This window comes from Spodoptera frugiperda, chromosome 12, assembly GCF_023101765.2.
Source record: "Spodoptera frugiperda isolate SF20-4 chromosome 12, AGI-APGP_CSIRO_Sfru_2.0, whole genome shotgun sequence".
Taxonomy (NCBI): domain Eukaryota; kingdom Metazoa; phylum Arthropoda; class Insecta; order Lepidoptera; family Noctuidae; genus Spodoptera; species Spodoptera frugiperda.
In genome coordinates, this window is record NC_064223.1 from 9004659 (window position 1) to 9024734 (window position 20076).

At 35.9% G+C, this 20076-nt stretch overlaps 1 protein-coding gene across 22 annotated transcripts in view; it reads right to left on the reverse strand.

The window, feature by feature from the left end:
* The window catches only part of LOC118262656 (TLD domain-containing protein 2), an 82266-nt gene that overhangs the window by 52492 nt on the left and 9698 nt on the right, over nucleotides 1–20076 (reverse strand). For 13 of the 22 annotated variants that reach the window (XM_050697493.1, XM_050697491.1, XM_050697480.1 and 10 more), the window contains exons 1-2: nucleotides 8143–8311; nucleotides 1161–1861 (exon numbers count right to left, since the gene is read on the reverse strand). The exons of 6 other annotated variants lie outside the window; for them this stretch is intronic. In XM_050697493.1, the coding sequence (XP_050553450.1) occupies nucleotides 1161–1711 (551 nt within the window). In that variant the 5' untranslated portion in view covers nucleotides 1712–1861; nucleotides 8143–8311. Of the gene's footprint in view, nucleotides 1–1160; nucleotides 1908–8142; nucleotides 8312–12828; nucleotides 12901–13605; nucleotides 13719–14530; nucleotides 14688–20076 lie in introns of those variants that run through there. 3 more of the 22 variants (XM_050697492.1, XM_050697478.1, XM_050697495.1) reach the window with 3 other exon arrangements.

A 20076-nucleotide genomic window follows, 5' to 3' on the forward strand; every position in this document is an offset into this window, starting at 1 on the left:
TAGCATTTTATTATGACGTGAGTTTCCTCACAATGTTTTCCTAAGCTGTTCGTATCTCCTGATAGATTGTGTACACATTATTTATGCGTGACGGTCCAAATCTCGATTTCCATGACGTCTTCTAAGAGTAGCCTTACTTTGTATTACCATTTTTTATGTAATTAATAGTGAATTTTCATGTTAACGTCGACTGTAATGTGACATAACAGTAATATTTTACCACATCTTTCTTTCGCATTGAAATCAGTACGGAAAGCGATAAAATCTCAATTAATTTTCGATATCGCGAGTTTAAAACGATAACGTCCAGCCGTCTAGGTACTGTGACTTGTGAATGCAACTGTTAGGAAATTTATTGATGAAATGTTACGTATGCCTTCATACCTACACGTCTTGGTACTACGTCATTTACATTTATTTGTTAAACGTGGTTCGTAGCCAACAAAGTAACGTATCTATGGAAGAATTAAATGTCCTGATATAAAACAATCTGAATGAGCTTCGCAGGTTTTAAAGTTAATCATGCTAAGAGTCACAAATTCAACAAATATTTGTATAGGTAAAAGTGTTCTTTTGATAAAAGTAATATGGGTAGTATACCTACGTAAATTAAGATAATGTTCGCTACTGATTTATCAAAACAGAATACTTGTAAATTTGTCACCTAACTAAGTACATAATTTTATGTAGACAGTGGAATTTTTTTATGTTGTATAACCTATTATTTATGGCTTTGAAATTGTTAGAATACAGTTTTTACGTACGACTAGTTTAACTAGCGCCTTGAGAACTAATTTACATTAATCCGTTGAAGAACGTTATCAATATTTGGAAAGCATTTACTACTGATTACAAATAAAAAAATACGTAATGACGATGTGAAGTGTATGTGAGTATACATTCATAATAGTTCCATCCGTAATGTGGAGTTGCCATGAATGTTACACTTAGAACACAAACAAACAATCGGACTTCGAGCATTAGGTCAAGGAAATCATGTGCCCTAGCCCCACAACTATCATACACATTCTAATTCCGTAAAAGGAATACGAACATTATTTCACATTGCATAGATTAGCTGTGTTTTTGGATAATGTCGAGTCGAAGTTAGTACACAATTACTTGATTCACATTAGCTGGATTTAAATTATATGATATACCTGTTCTTCAGCATGTTATCAGGCACGAATACATTCCACCATGAGGGTCTCTTTTGACGGACGTAAGTAGGACTATCACTGTCTTCATCTGTGTCGTTGCCTCCTGATTTCCTTCTTTTCTTGCGTTCTAGCTGCAGCTTCGCTGCCCAAGAACGTCGGCGACCTTTGTCGTTAGGTCCAAATCCTTCTGCACCTACTGGCACAGCCAATGAAGCTCTTCGTGGAGGTTCCGGGGGAGGACCATCAAAGTCTGACAATTGTCTGTATCGTTCAGCAAAAGTAGCTTCGGACGCCCTGCGTCCGTTTGATGTGGATAGAGAAGGTTCTTCAGTGACGACATCGTCAGTGAAGGCCTCGTCGTCGTCTGTGTCGGGTGCGAATGGTTCTCCACTGTATCGTCTCGGAGTCTCATCAACAGCTTCCTGTAAGCTGGCGAGTTGCAGACTCGGGCGATGCGTGCGCAGCCCGCGGGGCAGCCGGCCAGGCCGCGTCTGCAGCCGCGTCAGTGCCAGCGGCACAGGCGACTCAGTCAGCGTCGGTTCAACACTCATTTTGTTAATCACTAGTACTCGTAAACTGTCACACTTTGTTCGCTTTACGGAGGTAACATCACAATTACGGCTCCTTCATTGTCGGACACATTTCTTCGAAAACTTTAAAGACCAATCAATATTCAACTAGTTCAGTCGTCGTCGTAACTCCTGTATAATTAATTACAATAACCTTATTACTCCGAAATCAATAACACTGAAGGCGTAGATGATTGTTTAAATTAATTCCAATTCATGTGACACTAGTTACGTGGAAATTAATACGTGAGACGGTGAGTATGCTGAGTGGTATTTCAATAGGAAATAATATTTCACAAGGACCCCCTTGTGATGATAAAAATCATCAAAAGCAAAACTATACCTAATGCATAATATGCTTGTAGATAATTGTGACGGATATTTCTTCCGACTCGAGACCAACCATATCAACAAAGACCTAACAATAACAGGTCAATTTACAGTATTGAGTGCACCAAGCTGATTAATTAACATATTGATGCGACTACAGAAATCTAGCGCAAGTGGGGACGTAATGTAATTTTCCTTATTTTGAAACAAATAATACTATTTATAGAATTCGCAGCAAAAACAACAAGCTGCAATATAAATAGCTAGTGGTCGCTTAGTAGTACAACCTCAGCGACAAGTGTCGGCGCTATGCCATATAAGCAGGCGATTGCAGCTTTCGTAATAGCTGCGCTGTCCGTCATCAACTCACGCGCACACCGGCACACTGGCAACTCCGAGCGCGGGGAAAGTAGCCACCGTCTTGTATAAATACGTTTTGACTATATCATATCATCACCATTAATTTGTTATAATTTTGACCTTACTAAATGAATACGTATAAAAACTTGGACCATGGCCAAAGTTTCGCCACCATTTTTGATTTTATGATTTTCCAGTGGCATCAGTCATGAATCATGAGTCATAAACATTACGAGTAAATTATATTTTCATAAATACGAACAGCAGATTTTACCGAGAAATGTCAATATTTAATTGAAAAGTTTCACTGAACTAAAACGTGGAACTTCCGGCACGCTATTTGCAATTGCAAGGAACAGCAAATAACATTGAATCTGTATGATAATGTACAGAAATAGTTAAAATGCACATACGTAGTAAGAACGACATACATAGTGTGGCAAGTATAAGTAAACAGTGCACAGGAAATCAAATCTACCATTTCGCAACATGGCATCTAGGTCAAGTGAAGTGCGTACTAATGAGACTCGGAATATTAGTCTAGGACGCGAGCAACATAAAGTACTATCAACTAACTCCAAGTATTATGAGTATCAAAGCCAATCTACTAACGTCAATCGGGCGGCGAAATGTGAGCTCAATGTCAGTGAGGAGATTAACCTCTCAGAGGGCTCGACATCCGCCCCTTACATATCACAATTTCTAATCAAACTATTCCACCCGCAACTGTTCAAAACATGGATATTGTATAATTATGAAAGTCGTACCACAAGCTGCCTTATTTAAACATCATCTGTTATGTGTGTATGTGTACAAACTGTCATCATAAACACATCGCTACTTGTTGATGTATACAAATCATAGTTGTTTATAAAAAAGAAATGAAACAGAAAAACAATTTATAAAGTCATGTCGTTCCCACTTGTAACTCATTTCATGCTTTGATCTTTGATGGCCGTCCACACTTCCTTTGAAGTGTCCGTTTGTTATTAGTTTATCTACATGATTATTTGGATTTATCAGATTTTGCGGAAAATTAAACATTCATCTTTGTTTATTTCTTGTGGTAATATAGAATAACACATGTTTTCATATTTAATTTAGTTATCGCGATAATTAATGCATAGTACTTACTGCATAGTTTAACCAAGTACGTATAAATAGCAGAAATAATATTCTATGTATAGATATAATTTTATCATTCATAATTAATTATTTAAACAATAAACACGTGATAGCTCATTACATATACTAACATTAAATATAATAATATCGTACAGATAGGGTGGGACTAACAGAGAAGCCTTGAAAATAGCACATAGTCTCACTCGCAGTGGAAAATGTTTAGGTAAATCATTACGCGGTTTATGTTAATAACGTAAAGGGTGATAAAGCACGCACAAACGCTCATAAATGTGTTGGCACCATTACTGTTCTCGCTACTTTATAGTTATCTCACGTCTTGTACTAGAGACCTTCTTCTATATCACCGCTAAGAAAATAACATTCATAACAGGTTCTAACCTTTAGAGACAATAATTGTAACAGTGACTAGCAGTAGGTACCTATAATTAAGATAATATGCAGTATAAGATATATTAGCGTAGTGCCTAGGGCCATGACAGAGACTACAATGTTTGCTTGTTGCTTGGTAAATCACAGGCAACAAAGAAATCGAATGCAGATACGATCGACCATGTCGATGGTCACGACGACGCGAAAGCATGCGCGATCTCAAAGTCAAAACATCGGGTAAACTGGTAAACAAAGGGGTCAGTGCACGCGGTGACGTCAGATTTTATATCACATACATTCCAAATAACGCTGCAGGAAAGCTCACTAAATATAGTAAAAAAATTAAAACTTTGGGTCGCATTTCGATCCCTGACTAAGCACGCATTTACCAAAGTAAAACTGCATCTAACTCGTTTCCGTGTCGCTCGATATCCTTACTACAATATCTAAGATGTTACTACAAATCTCAGGATGTAAATTACCTTTTAAAATTACTACACGTTCGTGTAAATTTCTATCGCACGATTACCGTGACAAACAATTCGTTTAGATATGCTTACGATTTCATCCCAGAATTATCATGATGTGTCTTTAAACTTAGAATAAATGTGAATTTAAGTGGCGAGAGCGCAGACATCAGGACATTTAGAGATAAGAAAATAGTTCCTCTGTAATAGCATTTTAAGTCGAGTGATTTTAAAAGCTTTTATCTAATCACTTGTGATTTACTAAATTTTCAAAGAGGATGCACGTGCTTTGGAGTACCCAGCAATAGATACCAATGTTATATATTATGTGCTGTGTATACAGTTGATATAGGAACATTAAGATATAGCGGAATAACCGTGAAATATATTAACAGTTTTTTTATTAACTACACTAACACGGAAATGTATTATTAGAGAAGATATACAATGAGTAGATAAGTCCGTGTCATGGGTCATTAGTTTCAATGTAACAAGAATGCATTTACGAGGGCTAGATACAACAACATGTACACAAACAATGATAATTGAAACGTAGAACAAATGTCGCATGTATAATAAGATGGCAGCAAGAAGCGAACGCACTGAATACAGATTAATTGGTAACAATAAATAAAACCACAGACAAAGAAAATACAGAGTTCATTAATACAATCGATGCGAACAAAGATTCTTGTATAAATCTACCTGGAGACGTTTTTGAGATAAATGGCGATAGATAATTTATTGACCTTATTACATTTCTCAAGTAATGCCTACAATACGTAACCAATTGAAGATATCTGTTTAAAAAGATTGTGTGGTTAAAAATGTAAATGCTAAACAAAACTGGAATATCTGCATTTTGAACGAATTTGTTTAAGAGCTTACGATTTGAGAAGCACAAAGACAAAGTTCGGCTCTGCATGAATATCGATACTGCGTAGCGTACGTGACAAGCAACACTAATTCGCAAAATTATCGGTTATTCTAGACCGATACGATTCCAACTGTGACATAAACCAAGAATGACTAAACATATTGTGTACAAACTAGATTATTAAGATAAACTGGACATTTTGGATATAAAATATAACAACTCCAAGTTGCAACTGTTGCGAGACCACAAGAAAAATATGGTAATCAATCACGTTATAATTTCACGTGAGAAGCATTGTTTTATTAGTTAATCGTTTATCTAAAAAACTAATTTGATAGCTAGCTTTATGTGTAATACGTTGTTATAAAAAAATAGTTTGAGGAAAATAGGTACGATAAGCATCCATTCTATTAGTGATTTATTATAAAATGAATAGTATAATTTTCTATTTAAATACAGGTAACGAGGTAATATGGCAACAGTTCCGCAATGGAAATATTATAATAACAAACTTGAAAACAATATTTATGGACATTATGTTGCGGCTGTTATTTAATTTCATCACTACAAGAAATAAATTCTGGTTAAAACAAAATGTAAGGCTGGTCACATGACATTTGTAGCCACGCATTATCATCAGTTGATCAAACTACATGTACTCAATAGAAATATGTAGTACATATTCAAGAAACTATTAAAAATAAACACAGAATGCTCCAGCCTCAGAACTGATTAATGATTTTCGGTATGCTAATTCGTTTAGAATATAGAACTGACATTGAGACGGATTTTGTCGGACAAAAAGAAACAATGGTATGGTACTAATCATTATTAAGTTTAAAATAATTTAAGAGCATAATTATTATACTTTTTTAAAACCATCTCATAACTATACAATGACTCTATAAGAAATAGTTTTAATTTAATCTCTACTTAAACCTATTTGTTGTAAATAAATTTTTTGATACCTATTGTACAGTTTTTTTCTGTAGATTATGACCGTTTTTGTATTTCTTTTTTCTATTTAGTATACCTGAACCAATTTTGATTTGATATTTGATAACTCAGATATTGCAATAAACATAACTGGTTCAATTAACAGATATGGTACTTATTACTTAGTAAACTTCATTGGGAATTGTTATGATACAACTAATTCTATGTTTACTAATTCTTTTTTATATTTTTATACCATATACTTTTATGTGTGTATTAAACTTAATAGCGGACATATTATTATAGAGTAGTTATAATATCACTTGATCTATAAAGCAGTAATAGTATCCTCAATTATGTTTAGATCGATACAGCGGTACTTGATCAGATACTTAAGAATGGATATGAATTACTTCCTTAAATCCACTACTACAGAAGAGGTAATATTACAAAACATAATTTAGAACTTAAGGAAAACGAAACGACACTTAAATCTGATCACGCGACCACATTCCTTAACTTGATAGTGTACTTAGAGAGAGATGCTACGTGAGCAAAATAAAAACATAGACTAAATTGTGAGGAATTTATCGAGAGCACCACTGCCACCTTGCGACCAACGCCGGTGCTGTGCATAACACAATACTCAAGTTACGTCTATTGCTGAGAAAAATGTAGGTCGTGTCCGATTTCAAAGCGCAGCGGGACTTGCACAACTTAGTTCTAACTGCCAATGGCAAATCAACAACAGACTTTCGATATTTTTAGTGTTTGCTTATATTTTACGTTCGACGATTTATTGTTCATCGGCGATAAGATAAAACTACCAATCTGACTTATTGTCGAATCACTGCATGACTTATCGTCTCTTAATCGACATCAGTTTTCACGGTCAGGAAAGGAATTAATTTAATCTTACTCACATCTGAATCATGAACAGATTACGAAAAAAACAAGGCGACGCTAATCATATGTACGGAAGTTACCTTTTAAAATACTTTGGTATCTAATAATAAAATAATTTAGTCTGTTTGCTTGACATCGGAAGAATTGTTGAGAGCACCTAATAATTGATAGATTATTCTCAATCTTTTCTTTGCAATTTCAATAAAATAAGAATAAAAAATCTAATTACTTAGCAGGATCTACTGAATAGTAAATGAGATGTTTGTGGTTTTACCCAGGGCGTCAACTATAACTTTGTTATATTTTATCTTTTTATACATCACATATCATGGGAAGAACCCAAGATTTTAAATATAGTGAATATTAAAAACCAGAATGTTACAAATATAATGGTAAAAAAGAATAACAACGTGTGCCTTAGCTGATTAAACGGTAAATTGGTGTTATGAAAGAAACCTAATGAAAAGGTTGGTAATGTGGGAAAGGCGTAAGGGGTCACGGACGTACACTCGGCTCTCGTTTTCACTTAACATTTGTCTGAGAGTGCAGTGCTTGCGCACCACCATCAAGTGACGCTGACGTCTACCGACCACTACTAACTTCTCGCCGCTTGTTGCCTAACAATTGAACAACATCGCCGCCCAACACGCCCGCTCAAGTTTCCACAAAGTACAAGCCGCAAGTTTTACAACTATCTATCTACTTACTAAGACATGACTGTAACTTGTAGTATTTGTGTTTGCCTAGTTTGTATATTAGTAAACTTTGTTTTTACTTTCTGTATTGTTTCTTCGTTCAACTATAAATACACATGAGTATTCATTTGAGACGGTAACTTTGAAATACTTTTGTTTTTGCAAAACATTAATGTTTTGACGAATATTTTGAAATATTCATAAGCAAAAGTTACAAATGCTTATTTTCATAAATATTATGTTTGGAATGTCACATGAACATGGAATCAATTTAAACTTTTATTATATTATCACAAATCACGATAGGTTTCGGAGACAAACACCGACCTCCTTTCCCCGTTGCACTGGCGCAACGAACAAACAGAATAACTAGACGAAGATGTCGGCGTACGAAATCGTAGCGGAACCTGCGCGCGCGACTTTCACTACCGTACGTATACGCGTGCTCATGCGCAGCGTGCGAATCGCGCGCCGCTGTGAATGCTACTGATGACAAACGCCGGCCGCCACTTGCGCCGATGGTGGGGCAGCTAGTTGTCTATAGTCAACATGTGATAAACAACTTCTGAAACCTACCCCCTTACTGCTCATAATGTTATCTCTTTTCAAAGCCTAGATACTACTTGATGCCTACTTGCTACTCACATCTGCGCCAATTTCATTATCGTTAATGTCGCTTGTGTCCCACATTTAGTCTCATCAGTAAAAAGTGTCGCAAGTAAATATATGAATATGTAAATAATATCTTAAGCACTAGGTATATAATAATAAACTTCAAAACAAAGCAATTAAAATATCCATTGGGAAGCGACGCGCCACTTAATAAAAATCTCAGCCAGAATATTACGGCGGGCCGTCTAAATTGTATTACGTTAATCCATAAATCTTTTAATAACGTTTTACGAATATGACAACCCACACATAAGTGAATTGCGGTTATTGTATTCAAATTACATTTGCTCCTATTTCTGTCGACTGCACGAGTGGGCAGACTGGGCCACGCAGGGTGCCCTACCTTTGCATTATTAAATAAAATACCGATCTAATCGATTGCTTGACGGAGTATAGGTCACTAGGTACCTGCTGCATTCACACAACGTCGTATTGATTTTCTTATGAAAACCTGCTATTTGAAATAATTTTACTGGTACATCTACGAGGAACAGCAAAACAATACAGCGGGTTTGATGTTCACTATAATCAAATACCTCTGGGAACAGACTCTATCGCCAGGCTGACATTGAATTAAAGACAGACGTAGGTAGACAACTCAACTATTGTCATTTGTAATGAATGTATTTTCCTGTTCGACATTTTTCAGAGCTGTCACTTTTATTTTGCTGATTCTATTTGATAAATAGAATGTAAGATCTTGGAAAAAATAAATGAGTCTAGTTGATAAGTGAAACGCGGTCATTTAAGATATTCACATCAGCCAGCCTAATAATTTGAATTTATTCAAAAATGTAGCATAAAGATACAAGAAGGAAAAGATAAAGATACAAGGGGACACGGGAGTCGATGACATTATTGTTTAAGAGCCTATCAGGTGATGACTCGTGTGAGTACTGAGTATGATGTACTGCGCACTTAATACACAATGTAAACATCGCTTCTGAACGACCAAATATTTATACGTAGACATTAATTCATTATCAGTATCAGATCCAATCATTGTCTTCGAGCTGGCGAATTTAATACTTCATAAAATCGAAGCGAAGCCTGAACAGCATTCTTGCAACAGTGTCAAGATAATTTTGCTTTTTTGATGCCCGTTTTAATAATAATATGATACTCATACTAATAATAACAGAACTTTAAAAAAAAACTTAAAGAGCGGCTTAATGTAATATTCTTGTTGAATCAGAAATATTACCTCTCATATATTGGTTGGTATGGTTAATCTGATCTGAATAATTTTTATATACCAACACGACACGACTTAAAGATTGTACGTTGATTTCCATTGCGTCTTTACTGCTACGTATGAAAATGAAACTTGTAAGGAATGCAATGGATATAAAAACTCGCACTTCGAGCATCATATTTTTTAAGTAGACCCTGGTTAAAATGGCGTATTGCGCAATTCTTGCCCTTTCATCTGACTTTGACATATTACAGTGATGCAATAGCCTTCCATATGCTTCATTTACATGGACCAGCTGCACCGTAAATTACTCGACTTTATTTTCATAATTTCTAAAATAGTAATCAAAATAGGCTGCTCGTGGATAATGGTCTATTGTAAAAGGTTTAATAAAGTCCGTGGATGACTGAAAGCATTACGTAAATAATGCTACAAAGACTAATTTGCCTAATCGAGACTAGCGCCACGTCATGGATGAATAACGGTTCATTTGTGTCTGAGCTGCTTCCAATTGAAAGTGTTCGCAACGGTACTTCCGATTGTAACAAAACTTTGAACAAATGAGGCCGTCACGGACCATAGAACTTTAACATTGGTAACGTATCAGTTCAGTTAGATAGCACACATTACTACGATCAATCTTGTGGAGGGGAACTGTTCCTAAGTACCAATCAAATATTTTATGTCACTCGACTAGATTTTAATATACTTGCTTAATAATTGCTTTAATGTGAGTACGTGCAAACTACAACGTTTCAGTAATTAGCACTCTAACATCAAGATAATTAAAGCGTCAATGGTGAAACATTAAATTACGGTAAAACTTGAAACAGTTATAGGATACGTCAGATACCTTCTGATGTTTATTTTTCTATTGATTTATTAAATAAAAGCTGTCTTCTTAAAATGTTGTCATTGTTTAAATCCAATCGGATGTCTAACACTAAAATGAAAACTTTCCAGGAGTTTGTGGTGAGTGATATTAATAAAACTTGATATAAATTAATCTAGAATACCTACATTATTGTGTGAAATACAATAAGAACAAAACACATAAACAATTCGAGAATTGGAAGAGAGAGATTTAGATAAAATCGATATTGACAGAAATATAATCATGACCATAATGCAGAGTAAAGTAAAAAGTTTTAAACGAACAGGTCTGCATAAGTTGATTCTATGCAACCATGTTGAGAGCATATGCTGTATAGCCAGCTCTATTCTTCCACATAAGTATGGCTTCCAAGCAAGGCTTCTGGTCTTGTATCAAAGATAAATCTATGTTTCACGTGGTAGCCGTCGCGAGTCGCATTATTGTAGGTTCGCGTGTTCTACCACCAGAAACAGGAAATTGTATCTAATAAGTCCAAAAAGATGATTCATTTCTAGTTGTACGAGAACATGGAATTCCGGTCCAATAAGCTTGAAAGTTTATTGTTAAAATGATATTGAAAAATAGGTACATTACAGTTATGCACTTTCCATATTCGTGACATACAATGAAGTATTATAAAATTCCAAGTTTTATTTTTAATTAAAAAATAACTATTATTACAACTTTGAGTTCATATTCAAACATCATCAGATTACGAAATCCGTGTTCGGATAACACTTTAAGTTAACTAATTGCGAGTCGCAATCCGTCGACGGCGACGGTGCTCATCAAAACTTGTGATGTTTTGGCTAAGCCCCAAAAAGTTTAATCGCCGACCGTAGCTTTATTATAAAATTGTAAGTCAACATTTTGAAGTGCAAATGCTAAATGACAGTGATAACGGAAAATTGGTATTTCATGTAAATCGTTGTAAAACAAAATTTACTGATAATATACGACAGATTCACTTTTGGATATTTGATGATACATGGTAAGATCACACGTATTTTTGTTGCGCAGTCAATTAGTAAAAAGTTCACACAATGCGTACTCTGCGTAATGTAGAACTGCTATGCCGCGATCAGCTACGATGCGTAGTCGATTAGTAGGTCTACGCACTACTAAATACTTGCTACGCACTGCTACACTTCGCACAGTTACGATTACGATGCGTAGTCGATTAGTGGGTCTACGCACTGCGTAGTACTCGCTACGCCTCGCAAAGCTACGATGCGTAGTCGAGTAGTAGGTCTACCTACTGCGTAGTACTTGCTACGCCTCGCAAACCTACGATGCGTAGTCAATTAATAGGTCTACGCACTACGTAGTACTTGCTACGCACAGCTATGCCGCGCACAGGTACGAAGCGTAGTCGATTAGTACAATGTATACGCACTGCGTAGACGTTGCATAGTCATCAGGTAATCATATTTAACACTCCTATATTTTTTAAGATTCATTCAATTTTTTTACTTTAATTAAGTGGTTTCAGAAATAATTGTAATTAGTAGTTTTGGTATTATTACAGAAACCACACATGTTCAATTATTGATGTACCGTGTTTCGATATCATCAACGGAACTGAGAGATTTTCTGTGCAATGCTAATATTGATGCACTGTATCTGAAATCTTTTATGAATTGATAATATTATTTCGACTAAGGGACCCTACGTATCTTCCTGAAACCCAATGAGAAAGCAGCCTTATACTTTTACTACTCTTAAGTTTTCCTTATTTGCTACTGCGCATTATTTCTAGATAATACGGCATGTTGACAGGCTTAATCATTCATATCACTGCTCTCATCACAGACATCTTGCAAAGGGTGCGTAAATAAAGAAACGTAATTATAACCGATCAGGAAGAACGACTGAGATGTTTATTAAACAGACTGCAACTGCGAGTCATCTGTGCGACTGCAACACATTTGTTTACTTTGCCTACCTATAAACTAACCTTAAACAACGGCTCAACAGTACCGACTGTCGCAACAACACAAATACACAAATAGGTACATGAGCAAGATTGCTCTGATTTATACATAGCTCCGTATTTGCACGGAAATAAAGAGAAAATTCAATGGCTTAAGATCCTGAATCTAATTTTATCGATGAAAATTCACTCACATCTGGAGATTTATGAGAGTCTGGTGAATTTAGTGTTTTATTCACTCGTCTTCGTGAATAATATTTGTCGCTTACCTATTTGTTCGGCAAGCTCGGGTTGGATGATATGAATATTCATGACAATGCGGCAGTAAAGCAAACGTACGCTATGCTAGAGGAGCGACGGAGCCATGCTGGTGGCGGTTGGGGCGTGGGCGGCGGCGACAGAGCTACGTAGCTGAAATATCAACAAACTTGGATTTCATTGCGGTTCGCCATCAGAAGACCACTCGCTCGCTCCCGAATAAAAATTAGATTGATGAGATAAAACATGAAATGTGTTTGAATACCCCGAAATGAACATAAAATTTATACAAAGAAAAATGAGATATCTCATGGAAAATTGCTAGTAAACACATCAACATGACATGTGAGCGATGAGCTAGCAAGAGTTCGTTGATTTTGATAAGGATTCCGGTCAGAGGCCCGAGGAAGGGCTTCGCTGGTTTTCCAACACAATGTAGGTACACCAAACAAAAGCCGATTCCGCACGCGTATATTAATTTTACCTGAACAAAACTGTGTATTACCATATAACTTCTTCTGTGTAACAATAAAAAAATATGGTAATGATATTTTCCTCAGAGATGTTCATGACATGACTAAAATAAAGATGCGGTACCCAGCAGCTGAACAATAGCACCGCGGTATGTACACACATTCGGTTTTATCTTGACAGGTTTACTCACTTCAATGTGATAAATATGTTTCTAAGAAACAAACGTTAGTCTATTATCAAAATTAGACTGATACAATGTTAATTATATTATCTGATTATGTGTACAAGGTCCCTTGTTATTATTGAACATGAATGTATTGAGACTCAGGTTGGGGATGCTAGCGAGTGGTTGCGCAGTTATTATTATGAAGATCGAGTACTCACTCGATCTCTGTACTCCACACTTCGTCTTCATCTTCTTCGTTATTATGCATTTGAATTATATATCAGAAGTCGTATTTTATATCCGGATTCGTATCTTCGCGATTTCGACACACCTGAAAGTAGGTAAGTACGCGATGCTAACCCATTTATCAAGTTATGTTTAGAGTAGCTATAAATATATACCTAGTTATTACATTTTGAAATTTGTATGGACAACATGTCAACCAGTGTGAGGGTTAATAATACCACATGGCTTTACCAACTACCTGGTCTACCTGGCTGAATCTGTAAATCATTTCGTACTGTAACATCTATACCAAGACGTTTCTAATGACAACCCGTACCACACGTGACAGCTAAACATAGATAATTTCCTCAGAGATTTCAGCTAAACAGGGAATGATCCACTTTTAGCACATGATGAGTTATGATGTCACCTATTAATATTCATTAGTTTTCCGCACAAACAGTATGAACAATTGAACATGTTTACAATGTGAATGTTCTATACTTGTACAAAAAGAAGCATTCTCTGACTCACTGAACATAATACATAATTAATTTCACAACCAAAATTGGTGTTCTTGAAAGCAATACAAGTGTTATAACGCATCTTCAACAATGGAACATTTAATTGGCTTCAATAACTCATGTTTTCAATGGTCGCGACGTGAAAATGTTCAGGCAATATTAACATCGGACAGCGCCATTTGTCTGAAATCTTTTGTGATTTCACACAAATAAATCAGAATCAAGTTCACAATGTACGTGACATGTAGCCTGACAATGGTTACTGATTAATAAATTAATACTTGTCCTTATCAGATAAACGTCCCAAAATTATTAATCCAAGATATTACAATAGAGGTACACACCGGACCTAAGTCAAGGAATAAGATGGTAATAAGAATAAACTTGTACATACCCAGTAAAGATCGCAAAGAAACTCATTTGTAATACGTGCACTATTTAGTTAAACAACATTCAAGTTCACTGATTTGTGGTATCTACCACAAAAAACAATATAACATATCAGCCAAGTATTGCAATCAACTGCCGAAATAATATCGAAGGAACCAACACTTATCTTGGAAACATTACCAATACGAAATTAGTAGAGATAACGAAAGTTGATTAATCGAACCGATATTTTTAGGGGCCAGCACATAATATCAGCGAAGGCAAAACGGAAATAAAATAAAATGATTACCAGATTATGCGGACGTGCAAAGTAGTCTTCTTAATACTAAAAAAATGCTTAAATGGGTATCATAAATCAAATGTTATAAGGCACTTCCTTTAAAAACGAACGTTTGTCAGTATCAAGGTTCTATAATACAGAAAAAGAACTAACTCAAAAATGTACAGTGAGTAGTATTTTAAGGTCTTTCCCATATTTAAGCGTAGGCACCATACAAATTGGTTTTAACGATATTTGGTGGTATTAATGCTAGGTATTTACCATAATGTCATATAACTATATCTACAATAATCGCTAATAGCCAATCATAAGCAAATACGTAATATAAGTTGTGTAACTTATTAATTTAATTTTGATTGAACTGTTACGAGTATTTGAAACCAGAATCTTAAATTAGTAACCAGAATACAAGATGACGAATGTTTATAACTACATCAGATGAGCATCGATGTAGGTAAAGTCGATAGAGTTAATATAATCTTTTTATTTATATATTTAAGAACGTTTTAATTTCCTACAGAACCTTTCTTGTTCAAATCAGAATTAAGGTTAGTAATGTCTATATTGAAAGTAAGTCATTATCGTAGCTAAAGGACAAGTGAATTTTCTACAACAGAAAATATGTATAACACAGGTAGGTAATTCCTGCTGTTTTTAGTGCAATATTTAATACGTACTTATTCGAAACCTAGTGTGATGAACACTTATGATCAGACACGCGTATGGTTTAAAAGAGAAGAGCCGGACAAACGATGCACCTTGAGATTGATCCCATACAACGTACGTGAGGTAAAACGGGATGTGCTCGAGTAGTGCTTACAATGTGATGCATTACTGTCGGATGCAGCTCTGTGCAGCATCACGCCGTCATCGTCAAGTGTCGAGCTGGCGCCGCCGCCAATCATTCAATTACATGCAGAGCACAAACGATTCAATTGCGGAATTCGCTTCAGCAATGTTAAAATTGTACTAATAAACGCCCGCTGTGCGTTTTGAGCGATCATTTGCACGGTCACATTACTTCATTAGTGCATCCGTCAAGGTGCGTAAAGGCTAATTCTGCCAATGAAGTCACAAATTTGACCTGAATTTACGTTTTAGTCTGTACCTATTATTGAAATTTAACAAGCAATAATCTAAATCTCAAAATGGTTCCTTACTTTTTTTAAACTAACATTGCATAAAGATGTGTTTATAGTTTATACTATAGAATTTTATTCTGATCATGTGATATTAGGTAACCACTAAAATAAGCATCGGTTTTGTGTGATTATTTAACAGACTCTGTTTTTAGTGAGACGTTCGTGCTACTAAAACAAACGACTACCTCTTAAATTGTACGAAAATGAACATTTTTTCTCGTAAATATTTGTGTAGTGGTCACAAAAGCGACAGATGTCAGTGCAGAATTTAGGAAGGCGCTAGTTGTTAACACAACAAACTTATCTCGTCCTTTTCACTTGAAATAACCAAACAGAAACTAGATGATGGAACAAACAAAAAGCGGGGGCTCGACTATTATATTATCTAACTATGCGACAATCTGACTGTTATCTTCTCTACTACGCAGTTACTGAAATGATCAATAAACATTTCAATACGTAAATAATTTGCCACATTTACCATCACAACTAAGATTTGAAACCAGGAAAGAAAACATTGTGAGAGTCATCGATAAAAATAATAAGTTTTATCGTGTAATTTTGAATCATTTGGGTAATATTTTATCACTTTCCGAGAATACTTCGTTCATCTGAAAATATAGTTATTGTGATGCACGATAAGTGATATCAGACCACGCTGCGACAAGTGTTGATATCAATGCCAAATCTATATGTACGAGTATACAGGAAAAGACTAGCGCATATATACTTAGCTTAAACTTTAATAAGTCTTCTGGAAGTACGTATGCCACTTGGAAGCTAAGCTACACCAAATCTGTCGGCTGCAGAACACACGAGCTGTTAATCAACACGAGACAATACTTGGCATCGAATAAACTTATATTGAGATGCTAATAAGAAAAGGGAAAATAGATACGTTTGTGGCCAGCAAACGTTCGGCTGTGAAATTGATTTGTACGCGCTAATGCGACGACAAAGCGATGCGTTGTGTGTGTTGCGGGCGACGCGTGACAATACAGTTACTGGTACAATATCACATGGCCTCGTGCACCCATCGCCGTCACGATCCTCGCCTGCAAAACACATAGTGTCTGGCCACACACACAATATTCCAATGAAGTAGGTACAAGTATTGTCAACATGTCGCACATTAATGGCCTTATATATGCTCTTAGCATTGAAGAACGGAAAAATAAAGGAACGGTACTGTGGCGTATATTTTCGGTTAAGTGAACAAAACTTAGTTACGAGAACATAAACAACGTAGGCATAATTTAATTTTGGAAGTGCCTCAGAAGATACTCAGGACTGCGGAACCTTCAGTTTCCTTTTCACTGCGCACTAGTGGCTTTAAAACGAAAAGCAAATTTGCAACTAAGGAAATCGAACCATAAATCAATCTTTGTGTGTGATGAAAAGCTCACATAACTGAAAAGGTCCATCGTAACTGTAAATGACAAGAGCCCCTACACTAAGATGCTATAGCTAACCGCAAACAAGTTCCGCCGGCGGTTTAGAATAGATAGCACAAAAGGAAACAATGACAGGGTGATCCGCCGTAGCGCCCTCCACCGCGCACCGGTCCACCCTCACCCACACTTCGCCGATGGTGTTGTCGCCTTAAACGTTTTATATCGGCCAAGGACGGCCTGCGACATGCACAGCGGAACGGAGCGCTGCAACGTTACGGTTTCCAGCACCTTCGCCAAATATGCGAGACTGACGGGAATGAATTAGCTCGCCGAAACTAGGTCGCCGAAACCTAAGCACTGACACTGATTGTGATGCACGACGAAATCATTTTATTAGCCCGCCGCCATTGTTCAACATTCCCAGAGTACGAGCTTAAGTAATTGTATTTATATTTCAGTTCTAATTATTTATTTTATTTACACTCGTAAGATTAAAATAGATGTATGTTTTTTTAATTCAACGGCATCCAAATCTTTTCCTGGTGGAAACTTTATCAAATAAATAATTACATTAACATTAACAAGTACGTGTTTCTCTTTTCACGAAACAAATTACGTCAAACGCGGAAAGCAAGAAGTGTATCTACAAAGTCATATTATATGTTATGATATGCACTAAGCAGACGAGCAGCGTGACGTCGACAACGCGGTGTAATTTCTCAGTGTACAGCGCGGAGAGGGCGAGCTGTAAGCTTTTTAATTAAATCGCGTTATAAAGGGCGCGGTAAACAAGCGAGATTTAGTTTGGAAGGCCAGAGCTACCGTCTGAGGTTGTTCGAGAGAAGATAAGGAGCCAGTAGGTGGAGGTAATGTACACACCCAAGATAGAGAATGTTGCACAAGGCAAATATTTGCGGCACGACCGACTGTCGCTAAACATACTTACTGACATGTAATTAATTAAAGAAATGATAGTTTCTGCCTTATCTGAAGTTGACATTTAAGCACTTCTTCTAGAAAGCCATTTTAGTAGATATTCATCAGTAGATTGAAAAAAATATGCTATTGATGTTATCAATGTTTATATTAGGTGTGATGTGATAATCGTCGAATACCTAATAACAAACAAAACGGAAAATATAGTGTTTACCACTAGTTATAGCATCTATGACTAATAAAGTAATAAACCACAATCAGACAGTTTGTAATCAAATGAAATGTACTCTGACCTTTCGATAAATATGCCAAGTAAAATATTTCCACTAGGGAGAAAGAAAAATAACGTTAACGTAGGGTAACAAGCGACTAATCCGTGATGCATTCGCACAAATTGCGCGACCCAGCTGGGAACAAATTGGATTCCCGGTGACGAGACGCCACTGCTGCTAGCACGGAGCGAAAGCGGCAGCGGACCACTCTACGACTAGCAAATTGAATGCCGCATGCCTATAACAGTTTTTTTCCTCTCTTGAGCAAGAGTTGACGTAAAACTGAATAATTTCCTCAATCGATAACAAGTAAGAAGGCTTCCTAGCGCCTTAATTTCGATGATTGTGTTGCTAACAGCAAAGTTTAATCACAGAGCCGGGGGTGTTTAAGACAGTAAGAGTGTTCAACTTATACTCAAAGTTTTCCTGTTTTACTACGTTCCATAAAAACATGTCTTCCGGCATGTATCTTCCATTGTTTGTAAAGACAAAAAGCTATTAGTTTTCTTCTATTAATATTTTACATTACCATACAATAAATAATAATAATATGTCGTTGGTTCTGTGTAATGATTTTAAGTGGATATAACAAGTATTGTGAACCAACGTTATATTTCATTACTAAAATAATGCTTGATGTTATTGCCCATCTATTCTGCTTGCAAACTAGAAACTTAAACAGATAATTTTCATAGATTTCATAAAAAAACACAGTTTCGATATTAAGCTTACTGATCACCTAAAATATTGTGGTTTAAAAGAACTCAACATAGACTATTCATTATAAAACGTACAACTGAAAAGCGTAAATACGCGAAACGTAAAAGTTTCAATTCGATTCATTTAGGAGCAAACGGGGACTAACTGGAAATTTTCCACGGAGTACCTAATCAATTAGTTTTTTGCAGGCAACCAGGGCAGCGCCACACTACTGCAGCACATTTGTCATTTAACGACTTATCAAGATGCTATTACAGCAGATATACTTTGTCAATTAGGTGTAATTTAAGGTCAGAAACGACTACCATCAACATAAATTACGTAGATAACATCTAAAAAGCGATTTACATTTTTAAGGTTTACAGTTGACATTGACCTTTACCGCGTTTTCCTTATCATTGGTACTGTACAATTAGGCTATCGAACCTATTATTTAGCTTAGTTCTATAATGTGATGCCAAAGTTACTCAGTCAAGTATTCGTTAAAGTTACAAGTATACATTTTAACATGGAAGTGTTCTTTTATACATTTTTACGTACAAACATTAATCACAAGTTTCATCAAACAGCAGAGTGCCCCAACGGAAACGTTCAGTTTCCAGCAAGTTGCCAAAATATGTACATGACTTGCCGTTAATATAGTACCTACAACCCTGCATGCAAGCTATTGTAGAACCGCACCTTTAGTGTCATAAAAATAATAAAAATATACTTACGTGATGTTACTACTTATTACTATTTACTTTTACCCAAAAATGCAAAGCATGCAATATATATTTAAAATAAGCTACAATCTTTATATTACA